Genomic DNA, 20386 nt, shown 5'->3' with positions numbered 1-20386 from the left:
ACTTGCATTACAATTAATTTCTCCACATTACCCTAATTTCTTTTCCCTTTTTTTAGTTTTGAAATTCTATTGGTACTATATTGAGTCATTATTAATGTTATTGAAAAATTAAATCAATTATCTTAAATCATACCAACTAGAAAAATATAAGCTAGTAATTAATAGTATTAGTTGGAACTTAAAACATTGTAGTATTTTTTTTTCATTTTATTATATTTTGAAATACATAAATAGCTGATATATAATTTTATTAAATTGAACTAAAACAATCAAAATTAATCAATTATTTTTATCTAATTAATAGTTAAAATTAAAATGAACTTCAAGTTAATTAAATATTTAAAAATATAATTGATATTTATTTAATGAGTTAAAATAATTTCAAATATGATCATTTAATCAATTTTACCAATCCTCTAATAAATTTAATGTATCATCAAATTTTAAAAAAGCATTTAAAACAATATTTTAATTTTAAGTTTATATTAAATTAAATTCTTAATAATACCATTAAGAAATTTTAATACTTTTAACATTCATATTATTATTATTCTAAAAATAATTAGTGTTTTTAGACAAAAAATTTTGTCATTTTTATTAAAATATTCTGAAATAGAAATTATATTTTATCCAAATCAAACGAACTTTATAAAGTCATATTATTTTATAAAGAAAAATTAAAAAAAATGTAAAAAATAAATTATTTTCTTATAACTATACTTAAGTTTACAGCAAATCTTAAATTAACAATATATCGAATAAATCATTAATAAATTTACTATACATATATTTAATAATCAAACGTTATTGAAATATGCATTTAGAATTTTCGCTGAATGGCGCGAAGATTGGCTTCATGTGAGGTAGGCACGAGCGAGATTCTCCTTGGACACAGGCAGTGGAATTAGATAGGATAATGTTGTGTGTACCTTGAAACGGCCTTGATCCTTGAAGTGTGCTCAATGACCTGGCCCTTGGAGAGACCTTGGGTGAGAGATGGTGGCTATGGCGCCTTGAGTTGATGAGCTTATAAACGAAGACTTGCCTTCAATCTCCGCTGAGGGAACTTCTCTTTTATTTTCATCCTTCTTCCTTGAGGACTTCAACGTGAGTACTTAAATCTTATTATTATTACTCTTAAATAGTTCACTGACCCTGGTGGTGGTTTTATGAGTAGGAAGTTTTTAGAAGTCTTCCAACTGTTTAATGATTTTCGGTTTGCTAGAAGTTTAACAACTTGGAAAGGTTCTCGCAATCTCGAGCAGTTTTAATTGTATTAATTTTATATCTCTTATATATAAAAATATTATTTTAAATGAATAAATAATGAATAATAGTATTGTTTATCATAAATTATATATTTAAAATGAGTTATTTCTAAATTTTTTAAAAAATTCTATATTTTGGATAAACTGTATATTATTTATTATTGAAAAAGATGAACAATTTTAAATAAACAAAATTAGTAAATATTTTTATGAATTACTACGTTTATCTAATAGTCTATGTAATATCGTATAAAATATTTTTCAAGATAATTATTTTAGTCTTTATTCATTAATTTAATAAATATGTTACATTTTATTGTTTGAAAAGTACTTGTCTAGGATTAGACTAAAAACTCCCAGATGTTCGGCGGGAGGATAGCGGGCAAGTGTAAGGATTAGCGCATTTGTTCAATAATTAACACATTTACATATCGTGCTGTTTATTTCCTTTATTTTACAGACTACACAATAAATATGATTCTAAGATTGTTTGAGAATATGTGACATCTTGCAGTTCGGTGGTAGTTGTCACGTGATATTAGTATGCACTACATACAGAGGTAGGAGGTTATAAATCTTCTGATCCTTGACCTAGTGCGTTTGATGGTAAATAATTACACTGAAAGTAAGTAAATCTCTGGTACTTCTTCATGTAATGCCTGTGACGACTGGCACGTTCATGCCTTCAATCAATTCCGTACGTGGCGGACGCGTTCGATCCTTCAATAACTTCCTATCGCAGCTGGTGCGTTCGCACCATCAATCGGACGTGGCTGGTGATTTCGCGCTTTCAATAAATGTTTTCTTTTTTTATTCAATTCATAGAATTTATTGGTCTTACCGAATTCTGTGATGAGTCCACTGATATTACGCTTCTTATTTCGTGATCATTTTTGGAATGAAATCAGCACTCTTGTGGTTGAACTATAGCGCACTTAAACAGTTATTAAATGTATTGGCTTCACTGTATTTGGCTTACTAACTATTGTTGCGAAGTCTAGCTGAATTATATACGTGTAATGAGTAAAACTGACTGACTGATATATGGTGGAATGTGGTTGCTGTGTAGAATGATAACTGATAACTGATTGATTAAAAAATTTACAGTGAGTGTAGAAGAATGGTGAGCTGCTCTTAAATATCCGCGCGGCAGCTTACTAAGCTGACAACAATGCATCGGCTTTTTGCTAAGCCGAAATTCTGGGATTTCGGAAGCTAAGCTGTAGAAAATTCGGCGATTCCAGAAAGACAAAGATTTGGAAGGTTCGACAATTTTAAATCGATGTTGCTATGAGGAAATGTTATTCGGACACTTGAAAATTAATACATAGTATATACGAGAATTTACAGGATAAATGTTTACAAACATAGATGTCAGAAGGCTTGTACATTTTCCATTTTAAAGTTCTTGGAAATTGCTCCAATCCTGAACATTACTATTTATAAGAAAAAAAATTTATTATTTAATCAAACAATTGTATTTAGAATTCCACTCGTCCGGCTCGAAGGACAAAAATGATGAGAATTAGTCTATGGCCACCAGTTGCCTGGTGGGAGAAAAGTGTGGGCAAGTGAAGGGGGTAGCGCTTGAATTCAGTATTTAATATGTCTGCTTTCCATGCTTGGTGTTTCACTTATTTTATAACTACAATATAATGATTCTACGTTGACAATGACAGTCGGTGAGATCTAGCCGTTTCTTAGTTACTGTCACGTGATGTCAGCATCACTACATGTAGAGGTAGGGGGTCGTAAGTCTCTGGATCCTTTTGATGTAGTACGCTTAGTGGTGAATACTACACTGAGAGTGACAGGCCGTAAATCTTTTAATACATCTTCGTGTGGTGCCACGTGGTGGTAACTTGATAGCTGGTCTCCTCCAAAATATCTTGTAGTGTGGAAGGATACGAAGGCCTGCAACAGCTTCGTGCTTGGGGCACTGGTAAAAATGAGACAAAACTCAGTATGAAGCTGTTGAGTGTACCTTCCGTAGCGGCTCTGCTGACAGTGTGTGCGATAGCTCGAGTGACTCGTTTTGGCTGATTAGCGTCTTAGTTGACTAGCTCATGGCTGAGTAGCGCCTATCTCATGGTGCGCTTGCATAAAATACCTACGCGCCAGCTTTGTTAGCTGAAGACAAAGGGCCCATCATATCGCTAGATCAATGGGTTCGACTGTGATGCAAGAAACAATGGAGTTGATTCTGCACTCATTTCGGATGTACTGGCTTTTCCGAATTTGCAACTTAACAAATATTTATTATACTTTTATAATTTGATTTAAATTATATGATAAAATAATTATGATATGATTATGATAAATGGAATAATAAAATTTAAATGAACTTTAATCTTATTCGATCAAATAATTTCACTGAGAAATCTCCTTGATACATTTAATTTTATCAACTGCTGTTGTCTTTTCGTTTCGTGACTTTTACAGTTTCGCTTTTCACTCTTATTTAATTAAGGCTTCATTTGAAATGTTATAGTTGAGTTTTAACGTATTTATCTTGAAATCTCATTTTTTTAAATATTGTTCATGATTTTCTTCTTTCTTTCCGTTTCACCATAGCTGCTTTCTGACTTATATAGAAAAAATGATCTTAACAAAACTGTATGACTTACCATATGCTATATATATATATATATATATGTTTACACACATGCGTATTTACTATTTGCATACCGTTACTAATTTATGTTCACAATCTTTAAATTTTTATTCTCCGAATTATACATTGTAACAAAAGGGTACTTACTGTATACGCTTTCGTTGTTTCATATCAATTAAAACTACAAGATATACCAAAAGAGAAATAAAAAAAAGATGTGATACATTTTTACTTATACTTTTTTACTAACTTTTCCTAGTTGCAAATTAATTTTAAATTTAAACGTAACATTATTTTAGATAAATTATAAATTAAATTAGCATAATTTCGAAAATAATAGAAGCTTGTGTATTTAAACGTAACGTTGGTTAATCTATTATAATGGAGATTTAATATTCTGCTGTCTGCTTAATTTGTATTTATAATACAGAATAACTTCTAAATAAGTAATTCCATAAAATCTCTTAAATCTCTAGTTGATAATAATTAAGTATAAAAATGAGTATAATTAAATGAATTAAATGAATCCACAACTATTTATAATAAATATGTTAAACATGTAAATAATTTAATTATTCTTCAAATATTTTTATTTTAAATTTTAATAATTTAATAAAAAAATTTTATGTACATTTGAGTTGCTATTATTTATCAATACCTGTTTTTACTGCCTTGATCTTTTCTAGTAAGAAAAGAGCAAACTTAATTTTTTTCATTTTATTCTAATATTCAGTTAAATGAGATTATTTAAAATCTTATTAATGTTAATATGTTGATAATCCATTCAATTGATTTTCTTTTTCTTTTTATTTACGATACAATAATATAATACCACTGTTAAAAAACTAAATTAATCTAAATATAAAAATGTATATTTTATTTCATTTTTCTCATTTCCTATTCTGTATAAATTTTATTAAATGTACGAAGATATTTTTCTATTATTTTTAATGGAGCATAGAGCATTTACATATATGAATCTAAATAAAAATTTCATTACCTACGGAAATTTTTATTTTGTATGTTAATCTGACAAAATTTAAGAAAATGTTTTACTAAGGAAGGACGATAAGTTAACATTTTTAATAATTAATTAATTATACAAGATTTATAAATATTAAGAAACATTACATACCTGATTGAAGAAACTTATTGACTAACGTATCATGTAATAAATAGATGTTATTAATAAATACTTTTTTGTCATAAGAATCATATTGTATATTGAAGAAGATATAGAATTGATTAGAATTTGTTTGATTAGAACACAAAATAGAGACATTTTTTTAATTTCCTAAACATACGCATTAATAAAATATTAATAATATTTATTTTCAATAAATTTGGAAAAGCGGTATTGTTATTTTTAATTTTTCTGCTCTACATTTTTATAATATCTATAAACTTAAACTCTTGACATAAAACTTAATAGTTTAATTAAACTTATTTTAATTAAATTCAATAATAATTTAAACTTAAAAGTAGTTTATTTTCCATAGTACATTAAAGTAGCGAAAAGCAAGCTATGCTGCAATCCGAAAGTAATCTAAAAGTATGCTGAACTTCACGTTGAAATACTTTTTGAAACTTGCAACTGCTAACGAACTTATACGTGTAAATATGTACATATAAATTGAAGTGATGAAAACGCTTTTTCTCGGAACATGTGACAGATATACAGTGCAACAAAGTAATCATCATACTAGTAATATTTTCGTTGAAGCATTTTCTTCCTTTAAACACATACGTCCTTTCATCAGTTTCTCATTTTCTTTTCGAGAGAAATCCAGAGAATTCATTAAATTAAATATTCTTCTTGAAAGTATAAATATATCCAATCTGTTTTACACCGCGATAATTTTTAAGATATTGATAACTAATTTACGTATATAATATAATTCACTTAATAAATAATTAGTAAAATAAATGTTTAAATTATATTGAAACAAAAAGAAATAGTATTTAATTTTGAAAGATAATAAAAAATATTAAAAATGATCAAATAAATTATTCATACATTATTATAATAAGTACGATTATAATTTTAATTTAAATTATATAAATAAAAATTACATATTTAATTTCATAATTTAGTAGTTAATGATTTATAACGCTTCTATGTCGCTTTTACTATTTTCCTGTACTATTTAGTTATGTTAATTATCTACTTATCACACACGCAAGTTCATCGCGCGTTTATATGTATTAATAGCAAAAAGCATATATACTACAAATAATGTCAATTTTTAAAAAAAACTCAATAGTTTAAAAATCTTTACATTATCTATTATTGTTTTTAAATATCTTCCTTTACATTTGTATATTATTTCTTTTAATTAACAACTATCTTTTAAATATTAATAATAAAAAACCATGTCATTTTTAAGATAATTAAAACAGATTAGAATAATTATATAAAGTATTTAACATTATTCTATGTTAGAACTTTAGAATTTAGAAAAATATAGCACCTAAAAAGGTATTTAATATGCTTTCCGCGGAAATTAACAGTTATTTTCTATATATCTATCACTGTTCGGGATTGCGAGACCTTTTTCAATGCAATAAAACATCTGACAAAGTAATATTGTTAAATCTTTGTTAGTCTTATGAAAATTTCTGTTTATCTAAATATCCAGCCGGAGTTCATATAAAACTTCGACGAAAACTTTCCCACAGTCGTCGGAGACTTGAAAAGGTCAGTACATCTGGAAAACACTCATAAATTAGTCGTGCTATTTATTTTGCATCACCAATGCGCTCATTGTTTGTCACGTTAATGACCTGACTGTTTGCTGGTAAGAACACATCGAGTCTTTCTATGATAGGACAACTGAGAGTGTCAGATGTACGTAACTATTGAACAGAAAACATTTCCTAAAATTCACTGCAACCCAAAACCCCTCACGTGAGACATCGGGAAAGCGGTACACGTGTCATTCACACAAGACAATCCGCATATTGTTTATTGAAGTTGGGAAAAGAGCCGTGCATGGTCAATCATGCTGCTGAAAGGCCGTGCTTTGAATGGACACAAGAAAGAAGATAGTGGAACTGGATCAGTGAACTAATTAAGAAGGACAGGTACAACGTCTTAACACTTATTCTTATTTCTTATTATTTACTTATTCACTTCTCTTTTTGAAGACCTCAAAAAGGAGGAAAATAGAAAAGTCAATCAGCTGAGTCTTGTAAAGTAGTATTCTATTCTGTGCTTCATAACCCAGTCATATTCGATCTCTCCAGGCAATTAGTGCTCAAGGAGCTTCCCGTCATGCTTATGAAGAGAAACGGAGAAAATTCAATCTACTGAGTACAAGTAGTTAGTACAAGGAAGCTTCCTGTTCATACTTTTGAAAAGAAACAGAGACGGTAACACTACAACTTCCAAGTAAGCTTTATTATTAGTGTTCGATTTTGTGCTTCACGGCCTAGTCATACACGGTCTCACCAGGCAGGCTTTATGTACATCAAGCTATTTAATAAAACGAAACACGAAGCCTGCTTTATAATTGCGTACTACAAATTTTTATGTTTATTACAATACATGGTACCTAATTGTAACATTTCGATCGCTCACGTACTTAAAAAAAATTCCACATGATAGCTAACACTTTGTGTTTCTTTTCTTAACTCTTTATTTTTTATGATACAAATCATTTATATTAGAACAAACTTCATTCAAGCGATATAATAACAATAACTGTTTTTTCGTTACTGTTGAGTAACTCATTATGTTTTCCTTTATGTGTGTTTTTATATTATAGAGAAATATGAAAAACAACGATAACGTACTGTTTGGAATTCCAGCCACCCGATGGTCAGGAGACTAAGGTGGTTGGATTAGACCATACCCCCGTTTTACTAGAGGGGGGTGAGAGATTAATGCATCAATTCAGTATAAGCAAAATTGATTTTCATGACTTTTATTTAAGGTTAAGTTGCAATTGATCAATGTTTCATCGGTAATAGTGAGTATTGTTGAGATCCTCGTGTGGTCCTAACAGTTGGTAGAGGAATTTCCGTAATACTGCCACAGAGGCGCTACGACTTCCCACACGTCCGCAGATAAGATCAGTCTCACCTCGCACAGCCGAACAAGGCCCTGTAATTTCTCTGCCACCTGTCAAGATCACGACGTGCTCATCAATACTCACAATTAACGGTGAAACATTGATCAAATTGTAACATTACCTTAAATAAAGGTCATGAAAACTAATTGTTATTATACTGAATTGATACATGAATCTCTCACTCATCCCTCCCCCCTTTCCACCATTAAACCGGTGGTATGGTCCAATCCATCCACCTTGGTCTCCTGACCACACCAGGTGACTGGATTTGCAAACACATGTTTTATTGAATACGAATAAATCATAATAAACTTTGTAATTTATCAATCTCAAATAAAAATCAAGATAATGAAAAACACTATAAAATAATTGTTTTTAATTCTAAAATTTGTATTTTAAATATTACTATAGGAATTCATTCATATCAATTCTTTAATCAATGCTCTACTAAAAAGATAAGATAACTAAATACAGAATCTTATACCATTTGGAGTCGATACAGTTACCAAAAGGGTTTGTTTGGAATTCCAGCCACCATAATGGTCCGACGACCAAGGTGGTTGGATTATGTTGGAGAGGGGGGATGAGTGAGAGGTTAATGCATTAATTCAGTGTAAACACAATTGGTTTTTAGTGACTTTTATTTAAAGTTATGTTACATTGGTAGTTGTTTTTACCAGTCGTTATGAGAATTTTTGAGTTCGTCGTGATTCCAACAGTTGATCATAAACTATTAAACGTCGTCCGGCAGTGCAAGGCAAAAAACTGGGCTGGTTATACTAAGCATGTTTTATTGTTCTTTATGGGGGAGAGAATCGCAAGAATCACGAGACCGTGGGCGCTCTCATCGGCGATATTAGTAGGAGAAAGAATCGCAAGAGTCGCGAAGCCACAAGAATTCTCATCGACGATTATTAGTGGAGACTATCTAACAGTATAGGCGCCCTCTTTCGCGGTCTGATAAGAATCAAGTTGTAAAGTCCTGACCAATAGTCTCGGCGCTGAGCCGTAATAACAATAAATGATATAAATAGTTTGCTGGTGATGCCAGGCTATGTCGTTGCCCTCAGTGCGATCTGACTAGAATCACGTTGCGGAGGACGCACCGACAGCTTGGCCAGCAATATAGAATAATCAATATAAACAAATGAGTATACCCTGCGCAGATTCCCTAAGACGAGTACAACTTTCACTGGTACTTTCATTGGCACTAATTTCACTTGAATCACTCAACAAGACTAATTTTTTTCGTCGTTTGATGCTCCTTATATATGATTGCGTGCATTTAGCATTGTAATTCTTGGAAGTTCTGGTGAATTCTCTCAAAGCAAGCTTTAGTACGTTCGAGAAGCTTCTTTTGTTGCTATGCGAACATAGCACGTAACGTATAATTCAAATATTACACCTTAATCTAAATATAATGTATCGGAATCATATTGTAACTGTTCGGGATTGAAGCAGTCCCATGAATTTCAAACAAAAGAAAGGTCATTTACGCAGCCCGGCGTACCGCATGTGCGCCTAGACTGACCGTGCGTGCAGCAAGGCTGGCCACCACGTGCGCCTAGGCTGATCCGCACGTGCGGACCGAGGCGGGTACTCGAGCAAAATGTTTACAAACAAAAGTCGGTAAGTCCGAGCAAGTTTACGATTTGAAATATAATTTTACTACCAGCACTCACAAAAAAAGGACATTTAAACGCAACGCGCCATGAGGCGACGCTCATTCGTAAAATCACTTCGCTCTCAATCAAGCGTAACTGCCGGTCAGTGCATAGTATACTGTAAAGACGCCGCGTGGCCATATTTTCGGCAGCATAGTAAAGAGTACCCGCGTGCATAGAAAAGATAATCGGCCGTTCTTTAATAAGTGATTACAGTGAAGCCAATGGAATTGTAATCAAAGGGAACATTACATACACAGCATCGAATACATCCAACCTGCAGTTCACCAGGTACATCTTTGTATTAATAAATAAACAAGTCACATCTCGCGCTATTGTCGATCGGGCACACTTACGCTCTCTCGAACTGATCTCTCGACATCGTACAGGCCCGCTAGCACAAACAGGGCACACTAGCACTCTGCCGAAGAACACTTCGGAATCGTACAGGCCCGCAAGCAGAACCAGGGCACACTTAAGCTCTCTCGAACCATTCGACATCGTACCGGCCCGCTAGCACAACCTGGGCACAATTACGCTCTCTCGAACTAGCCGCTCGACATCGTACAGGCCCGCTAGCACAAACAGGGCACACTTACGCTCTCTCGAACTAACCACTCGACATCGTACAGGCCCGCTAGCACAAACAGGGCACACTTACGCTCTCTCGAACTAACCACTCGACATCGTACAGGCCCGCTAGCACAAACAGGGCACACTTACGCTCTCTCGAACTAACCACTCGACATCGTACAGGCCCGCTAGCACAAACAGGGCACACTTACGCTCTCTCGAACTAACCACTCGACATCGTACAGGCCCGCTAGCACAAACAGGGCACACTTACGCTCTCTCGAACTAACCACTCGACATCGTACAGGCCCGCTAGCACAAACAGGGCACACTTACGCTCTCTCGAACTAACCACTCGACATCGTACAGGCCCGCTAGCACAAACAGGGCACACTTACGCTCTCTCGAACTAACCACTCGACATCGTACAGGCCCGCTAGCACAAACAGGGCACACTAGCACTCTTCCGAAGAACACTTCGGAACCGTACAGGCCCTGAACAGCTGACTCAAGAGTCACTGTGGTTCACACACATTGGTTACACAAGACCAACACAGATCGACTAACAGACCCGAGAGACTAATCCACTGAACTATTGAATTGGTAGTGCGAGCCATAAGCTAACCCTTTAAAATCGAACAGGGTTCGAGCTTGACTGACGACATCAGCTGACATTGACAACATCAGCATAACCTCAAAGCAACACAGTAATATCCATACAAGCCTTCATAGCATAAGAATCACAAGAACACATCATTTGAATAATCCAACAGAATTATTTATTTCTACACAACGGTGCAATATTATAATAATTGTTTATAATAATTAACCTTGTTTTTAATAAATATATTATATTTTTCAGCCTTGTCTGTTATTGATTTCCTTTAAAATTATCCTACCGAGAGACTAATCCACTGAACTATTGAATTGGTAGTTCGAGCCATAAGCTAACCCTTTAAAATCGAACAGGGTTCGAGCGAAGTTCATGGTCAGCAAATGTATTTAAGGGGCGTATTTTTCAAGATTCATCACTCTCGATACAGTACTTATTTAATTAAGAAGTGGAAGTCTTCTATTAACTTAGTTCAAGGCAACTATAGTTACAAGTCATATTGGCGGGAGATACATTCCGTTATCGGAGTCCGAAGACGCTGGCAGTTTCCTATTGACTTAGTTCAAACAAAGCTATAGTTATAAGTTCTATTGGCGGGAGACGCATTACCTTATCGAAGTCCGAAGACGCTGGCAGCTTCCTATTAACGTAATTCAACACAGTTATAGTTACAAGTCGTATTGGCGGGCGACACATTCCAACGACAAGTGTCCAGTGACAAGCCCCCTTGAAGAAAGAACAAGGAGGTCCCAATTTCAAATATACCAGTAGTCTTCGTAAGTAATATTATTATTACAATAATTACATACTCTGAGATTCAGAGATTATGACATCGACAAGCAACTAAGGAAGAAGAGGCTCTCCCCAAAGCGACAGTGCAGAATAGATTCCAGTACGCGTCGCCAAGTTCGCGCCCACTAAAAGGCGTCTTGTCGACAAACCCTCTCCTTAGTTCAAGTTCGGACGCTTATGAATTAAAGCAACAAACTAAGCGAGTGTCGACGAATTAATCTTCGCGCCATTCTGCGCTCAAATTCAACCATCACTCTCTTCAACCATCTCTGATGCCTCTCAATTAGCAATGGCGGCAGTTATCTACCTCGTCGTCCACAACCTAAATAGCTCCATAGTCACCCTAACTTACTCAAAAACTAAGGTAGTCCTGCTAAAATGGATCACAATTCCAAGACTGGAATTACTCCTAACAAAACTCATGTGATACGTAAAAAATACGCTAAGGACAAAGACAAAAACACCATACTCATGGACAGATTCACAAGTAATCCTCACCTTGATAATGACACATGGATCACGCTGGAAGGATTTCATAAGAAACAAAGTTACTCAAATACAAGAACTTACCGCTGATGCCCAATGGAAATATATTCCAGGCACTTCAAACCCTATCGACCGTGCATCCCGCAGATTGACCACTGCACAACTTACGAATCACGCACTATGGTGGACGAGACCTCCATGGTTGCACTATTCAGACTCGTGGCCGAAATAAACAACGCAGGATGACAATCAATGCATCCCAAAAGCCCGCGCCAGAATATCACTAGTAGTAGCAACTTGACAGCCCACCTATAAATGGAACATTATTCACAAATATTCAACCCTGATTCACCGACATTATCTGTGAGTCCTCTGAAACTTGATTATTATAAGACCGCTAAAAAGGGCGCCGATACTGTCTTGTATGCCCCGCTATTCTTATACTGCATTAACCTCTCCTTCGCCCCCCCCCACACCATTAAACCGGTGATACGGTCTGATCCAAACATCTTGGTCTCCTGAGCATCCGGATAGTTGGAATTCCAAACAATGCTATAACTTGTGTAATATAACTATATTAAAGAACATTTTTGCAAGCTCTTTTACACAAAGGACATTTTTGATTCAGATGCTTTCAAAAATTTATCAAATTATATAATAATAAGTTTCAGATCTTATTTGTAATCTTCAATAATAATCTTGAAGTAAAATGAATTTTCGATATTTTCCATATTTAGTTTAATTAAGTATTACTATCAGGATGATATGAAACATTTTTTTCCAATAGTATTTACTATTGATACTAAATAAACATTATTTAAAAAATTATTAAAAATATTTATATCTTCAATGTATGCATATACTTAAATAACTGTTTCCAATTTGCATTTAGTACTATTTTCTTTTGAAAATACAGATTACAGTTATATTCGTTTACTGCTTTGCAAGTTTAATAAACTAGCTATTGTTTTATTCTCTCACATGAAGATATGTACATTTTATTTTACAAAATGAAGTAATAAAAACTCTAAATGTTAACGGCATTGTTTAACGGATAGAAAAATTTACGCAAATTCTATTATTTATTTGATGTCATACAAATTTTAATTCAATTCGTAGTTATGTATCTTTCTAAATCTAAAAATTATATAATCAAACACAATAAAAACCATTGGATTATAAAATTAATTAATGAAACAGTAAAGCATTCAATATGAACTTAACAATATTTTTCTCTTAACAAAAACTGAGTAGCCTTACATTAAAATATTATCTTTTTAATTTAAATTTCGAATGTGTATAATTTAATAAGAATAATTAATTTATTTGTTAAACGTAAATTAATAAGAATGAACAAAATATTAACAATTATATAAGTCGTACATGATATAAAACACTTATTAATCTTAATAAATGCCGTAATTATACATAATAAATATGAATAATGCAACTGAAAATAACTGATACTAGACTGGTGAAGCTTGCAGCATTACAAATTGAAGTAAATTTGGGACAACTTTGTATGCAAATAACCTAATACAATAGCGCGTACTATTCAAAATAAACCTATATTACATTATAGTATATTGCAAAAGATCTATAATACCAGAACTTAAACAAAAACATTAAAATAAATTTTATATTTATGATTGATAACAGTATACATAATAACATACATTTATTGATAATCGTATGTAATTAATTTTACACTTTAAAAAGCTTCATATATTTTTGTACTTTAATTAATCCTTGTGCAAAGAAATTATTTATATTATACGAATTGTCAAATAACAGTTTTCAACACTTTTCTATTATAAAAAATTTAAGTAAATAAAAGTACAGTATTGGCAAACTTTCATAAATAACTAATACAATTTTTTCAATATGATAAAAAAGAAACTGATATTTTCACAAAAATTTATTTAAAAAGAGAGCTTCATTATCTACTAATGATTCTCCACTACAGCAATTAATTTGGTAGATAATTTATTTTATTTTACTTTATTTTAAAAACAAATCTGAAAACAATGATTGATTATTAAGTAGTATAATTAAATTAATATTTTTATTGACAATTTTTAGTTGTTCAAAACACTCAATTGTACAATATTTTTTTTAATTTTAGTAATATTGTTCAAATAGTATTTTTTATTATAAATAAATTTTGAATATCGACATAAAAGTTTGTAAAATCAATTATATCTAAATGTAATTGGTTATAAAATGATTAATATACTTTATAGATAAGATATATTAAATGAATTAAAACACAGTTTCTTAGAATGTTATTAAATGGATCGATTTATAGCTTTTTTTAATTCCCTATTTTTATAAAATTAATTTAAATAGGCATGAAATTTATAAAAAATAAATTATCAACTCAATCATTAGTACCATCATCGTGGACGACGCCAGTAAACCTTAGTTTGTATAATTAGTGACAACACGTCATTGACTGTACTCGGTTGCGGTATGCATGAAAACTATCATTTGTGTTCGAAACGTAAATAGATAAAAATATTAAACCAATAAATAGAAAAAAGAATTTGATATAAACTTTCTTCCGGAATATTAGACAACAGTATTTGCAAACTCGTGATAAAATAACATAATTATAAAAACGCTCTACGGAATTAATTTTATAACTTCCTACCTGAAATTACTTAAACTATCGTGTATATCAATAAAAATATATAGTAGCATACATAGTGGTTCTAAATTTATATTATATATTATGTTATATCTTATAGTAACTATCCTTTCCACATATTCATGCTTGACATTTGTGCAACAGCCTATATCGACACATTGATAACAATAATTGGTTACAGACTGTCAGTTTTACATCAAGCAAATTGAAAGTGCCAAGAAAATGTCACTCTATACGTCCCCGAATTTCTGAACTCAAAACTATTATAATGATTACTTATAACTATAAACATTGATTTGTGAACAGTATCCGAAGAAAAAACTTGAAAGCAATGGATACTAATGGACAACTATTAGTCAAGTACCAAAAACTTGCTACAGAATATTCAAAAGTAATGCTCTCTAAAATTAGATATTGCATTATTCATTTATCTTTTATTTATGAAATAATTATTTAATTATATTTAATATTTATTTAAACATTAACATTTTTAAATAAATTTGTTGTTTTCATTGCAAATAATTTATTTAATTAATTTCAAAGCAAGCATACAAATTAATATTATTATGGTAGTAAAACTAAATTGTAATATATTAATTTCTGTTAATAGTTTTAAATATAGTTGCATCAACGTTTTAATAATAAGAAAAAAGCTTAAGCCAACAAAAATATGTATTTAAAACAGCTTAAACTTGCTCATTTTATACAATAAATAAAATTCTTTGTATAAATGATATAATTTCAAAATTATTCATTATGAAAATCATTTTATGTACATATTTGGTAATTTTGTGAACTAAATAACTTAGTTAATAAATAACATTTAAATATCTTTTATATGTATCAAATTATTAACCTAAATTCACTTATGATGTTTGACTTAGATACGTGCACAAGTAAATGTCCTAAAAAAAGCTGTGATTGATGAACAAACTCATAATACAGAACTTAAAGAACAACTAAAAGAAAAAGAGGTTGAATTAAGAAGAGCAGAACAAGAATTGGATAGTCTTAGTTTTCGTAATCAACAATTAACAAAACGAGTTACTGTCTTGCAAGAAGTAAGATGTACATTATAAGTCAGTTATTGTGAAAAATGAATTGAAGTAAAACTAATATTACTTTCAGGATCTTGATAAGATTCAAACTAAAACAAAAAAAGGTAAAAGCAAAGGAATTGAAAATAAGTTTGATCAATTTTCATCAACCTCCAATGATATTCTTGATGAAGAATTTCAAAAAAAAATTGTAGAAAATGCCCTACTACTTTCACAAATTAGTGATAAAAATAGTGAAATTGAAAGCTTACTTGATAAAAAACAACATTTAGAGTATAAATTGGAGCTTTCAGAAAAAGCATATATTGATTTAGATAGTAAATATAGTGAAATAATAGAAAAATTTGAAAGTGAACAAAATAATACTCAAAGGAAACTCGATGAAAACATAAAACAAGAGAAAACAATTTCATGCTCTAGTGAAAATGGGAAAACAAGCAACTATGGTTTAGAATTAAAATCAGGGGTTTCAAATTACAGACAGGATCTTTCTACATTTTCATTATCTTCAGCATCTCGAAGATCATCTAAATCCATTATGGAAATAGGTCCTCTAACGAAAATTTGGAGAACTGCACCAGATGAATTTTGTGATAATTTTACTTTTACAAAATTAACTGAATTAGAAAAAGAACTAAATCATTGGAAAGCTGAATATAATATTATAAAAATTAAATTTGATGAGTTAAATCAAAAAGAAAATATTGAAAAGAATTTATTTGAAATAAATAGTCTAGAACCAATTGAAGTTAATAATATGGTTAATAATTTTTATTTATATCTTTCTACATTAATCTAAAATAAAATTGAATAAATAATTGTAAGAAATCCCTAATATATTTAACAATTTTTAATTAATAAATGTTATAAATTACATAAATTTTATAGATTGGAACATTTAGTGGGCCTTTTTCACTATCAGAAGAGATTATAGCTCGTGAAACAAAAATTAAAGAATATTTTCTTCACGAAATCAATAGGCTAATAATGGAAAAGCAAATATATCATGTTAGAAATTTAGCTATAGCTGCAAATGTAAGTGTATTACTCTATAAATGTAAAAATGATATTGAATATTCATTAAATTATATTAATATTTATTTAAATGTTGTAGATTGAAGTAATTAATGCCCATTTAAATAGAAGTGAAGAAAAAAGAGAAATATGTGAAGCAACATTATTAGAAGCTCTTTCAAGTTCTAAATCCTTGCAAGAAGATAAAGAAATACAAGAAGGAAATTATAAATCACAACTTAGTACTATGAGTGAACATCTAGCCAATATGAATGAAAAACTCATATATCAAACAGAAGAGATACAACAACTAAAATTTGAACTTTCCACAAAAGTAATATTAATAACATATTTGTATTTTATTTAATAATGATTAAATCTAATAATAATTATTATTATAATTATCTGTACATCTGTATAATTGTTAAAACAATAATTTTGTATTTTTCAGAGTAGCAAAAAAGGAAAATAATCTCATTCAGTTACCATTTTATATCAATGATATTAATACATTAGTGACATAAATATGTTCTTCATGAAATCCATTTTATGTAAATATTATAATAATAATATCAAACTTCAATTTACTCCTATTTGCAATAGTAACAAGTATCTTCTTAAATTAATCTTGTGTTATTTATTAATTTTAAATAAAAACAAGATTGACGTTCAGTAATTGAGCATTATATATGTACAAATATAATAAATTGTATACTTTTTAAATATTTCAACAGAAATTTCCATTAATTTTTATTCCTACAAATTACATTATTAGATATTTAAATAATAATTTTAAAGTAAATTAGTTAATAATCAGTCAATTTTTATAGTAAAACTAGACCCACAGCTACAGCCTTGTTCTGCTAAGGGATTATTAATTATTCTAAATGTAGAACGTATTAATTCTTTGTGATATTCTATTGTTGATCCTTTAATATACTCTAAAGTTGTAGAATCTATTAAAACTTTTACTCCATTCTTTTGAAAAATCCTAAGCAAAATAAAAATTAATATTAATAAATTTAATTAAATAATATGTAAGAATAGAATTTTAGTCTGCTAGAATAAATTATAACAAAAATTAATTATAAATCTAAATATTATTAAAGTAAAAATATGTTATATGTACATTTATTATATATAAAAATAATTAAAATCTATAGGATCATGCATACTAAAAAAAATATTCTTTTTCATGAAATTTTAAATATTAAATATAATATTATTCAAGAAACATTAATAGATATTCAACAAATTTTTGTATTTTAGTTTTAAACTGAAATCAATATTTACTTGTCATCTTCATTAATACAAGGATCCAAATTAAATTTATATTGGAAGCCAGAACAGCCACCACCTTCAACTATTACTCTTAAACAATCATCTCCTTCTATAATTTCTTTCAAACGGTCTACACAACTGTCACTAATAATAATCTCTTCTTGAGGAATATTGTTAGTTACTATAGTTGAAACATTTTTCTGTCTCAAACCAGATGCTGAAATCCATGGCGTTCTATAAATATAATAATCTGTATAATTAGGATTATAAATATATGAAATATAAAATGAAGTACTAATATTTGATTTATAAATTTTTTAATATAGTGATTGCAGCAAATAGTCTAATATACAATTATTTTGCGATAGAATTGTAAAAATCAAAATTTTATTAATATTCATCTACTTACCTTAAAAGTTGTGAGAAATATTTATTTGAAACAAAATTAGAAGAAAATTCCCAAACAGAACGTGTTAATTTCGACATACTAAAATATAATGAAATTTTCTTTTAAGGTCTAGGTAAAAAGAACATGACAGTTAATTACCTGTCTAACTTGATTAATTTTAACATATTTTACCAACTTATTTATCACAACTATACTAATTATAAACGATATTCTAATAGTTGTCTGATTATCTTTTGTCGAAGTCAAAGTTAGGTCGATCATTGGTAAGATTATTGGTAGATCATTGGTAACAATTCTTCATTAATTAATTGCGGCAAATACAAAAAATATCAGATAAATGATAAACTACCTCTTTTTTTAAATTCAATAAAGTTATTAAGATATGTTTCAATATTTACATATCAAATAATATATTATTTGATATAACAAATATAATGTAAATAAATAAAATAATGTAAATTAAAAGAAGAATATTAGTACAATTAGATAAAAGTAATCGATGCTACAAAATATATCATAATATAAAGGACATATATGATTTACATTGAAATACATAGAAATTGTAAATTTTAATTGAATGTCAAAATAATAATTAACAATTTTTTTCTATTTATGTTATTTAGTTTTATATTATTAATATAAAACATTGAACGGGACAAAAATGTTTAAAATTAAGATAATTAATCATTTAAAAACTTATCACCGTTAATTATGTAATTTTTATAATTTAAATAATTTTTTAAATAATATAGAAAATAGAACTAATAATAAAAGATTAAAATAACCGTATATTTTACACAGTATTTACACGGTACAGTATATTTTAAAAAGTTTCGAGTTAACATTTAAAAGTTTCCCTTAAAATAAATTTTGTTAGGATCATACTACCAGCTGTAATAAATGTATTTTAAATCATATAAGACAAAATTAATACACAGTCTAACAGCTTAAATATATATTTTTAATATTTTTCTGTATTATAATTAAAATTCAAAAAACATGAATTATTAATGATTATTTTAATTACACACATTTTATTACAAAAATTTTTTTTATTTATTTAATAAATCACTTTAAAAAATAAAAACAAACATCTTAATGCTTGATTAAAAAAAGTTAGATAATCATTTTATTATTTTTCAAAAAATCTTAAAATCTATAAAAAAACTTTTATAAAAAAACTTTTTTTTTTATTTTAATATTATACATAAGCAAATTTATATTATTCTATTGCAATAACAATAAGGTTGTTGATTATTAAGAAATTGACATTTAATACTCGTACATCCGAAAAATATCAATGAAATTACAATTATTATTATAGTTAAACAATCAAAGTAATTTTTTTTAATTAACATTCTAATATTATAATATACAAAAATTCATTGTGCGCTATTATTGTCAATATATTTATTTGTTTAATGTCATTTTATTATTACCTTACTTTATTATACTAACTAGAATTTGTAATTAATATTAATTTAAAAATTGTTTTATTTCTTCTTTAAATTCTTTAAATTTATTTTATACAACCCAACCACTTCATAACCCACAACCATGACTTGATTTATATGCAGATGTGATTTAAAGATGCAATAGCTCAATCTCATAAGTAAAAGCTATTAATTAAATAGAAAATTATAACATTTAGTTATAATTAAATATACAAATCATAGATTTAATTTATAATTTTTCATTTAGATTAGTATCGTTTAGTGTAAAATTGTATCATTTATTTTTTTTATCAAAGAAAATGAAGCAAATATATCAACGATTTATACTCAAAGTGATTACTTGATCAAGCGCATAAAATGAGATATGGTCGATTCCTCATTTTTACCCTGATTATTTTTGCATTCCACTTCAAAAAACAATATCATATATATTAAAT

The 20386-nt window shown here is 29.2% G+C and overlaps 2 protein-coding genes across 2 annotated transcripts; one reads left to right on the top strand and one right to left on the bottom strand.

Annotated features, from left to right (window-relative positions):
- Positions 1-14719: 14719 nt before the first annotated feature.
- On the top strand, positions 14720-17329 carry LOC105366766 (myosin heavy chain, clone 203). The gene is made up of 6 exons (XM_011505313.1): positions 14720-15124; positions 15618-15794; positions 15862-16551; positions 16680-16826; positions 16906-17144; positions 17257-17329. The coding sequence occupies exons 1-6, from the start codon at positions 15065-15067 to the stop codon at positions 17327-17329; spliced, it is 1386 nt and encodes a 461-aa protein (XP_011503615.1). The 5' UTR covers positions 14720-15064.
- Positions 17330-17582: 253 nt separating this feature from the next.
- Positions 17583-18724, bottom strand: LOC105366750 (iron-sulfur cluster assembly 2 homolog, mitochondrial). The gene is made up of 3 exons (XM_011505291.1): positions 18496-18724; positions 18099-18320; positions 17583-17796 (listed from the first exon to the last, which is right to left on the bottom strand). The coding sequence occupies exons 1-3, from the start codon at positions 18570-18572 to the stop codon at positions 17619-17621; spliced, it is 477 nt and encodes a 158-aa protein (XP_011503593.1). The 5' UTR covers positions 18573-18724; the 3' UTR covers positions 17583-17618.
- Positions 18725-20386: the final 1662 nt, after the last annotated feature.

This window comes from Ceratosolen solmsi, unplaced genomic scaffold (genome assembly GCF_000503995.2).
Source record: "Ceratosolen solmsi marchali unplaced genomic scaffold, CerSol_1.0 scaffold87, whole genome shotgun sequence".
In the NCBI taxonomy this organism is placed as follows: domain Eukaryota; kingdom Metazoa; phylum Arthropoda; class Insecta; order Hymenoptera; family Agaonidae; genus Ceratosolen; species Ceratosolen solmsi.
Note: the sequence above shows the minus strand (reverse complement) of the source record. Positions and strands in the feature narration are given on the sequence as shown.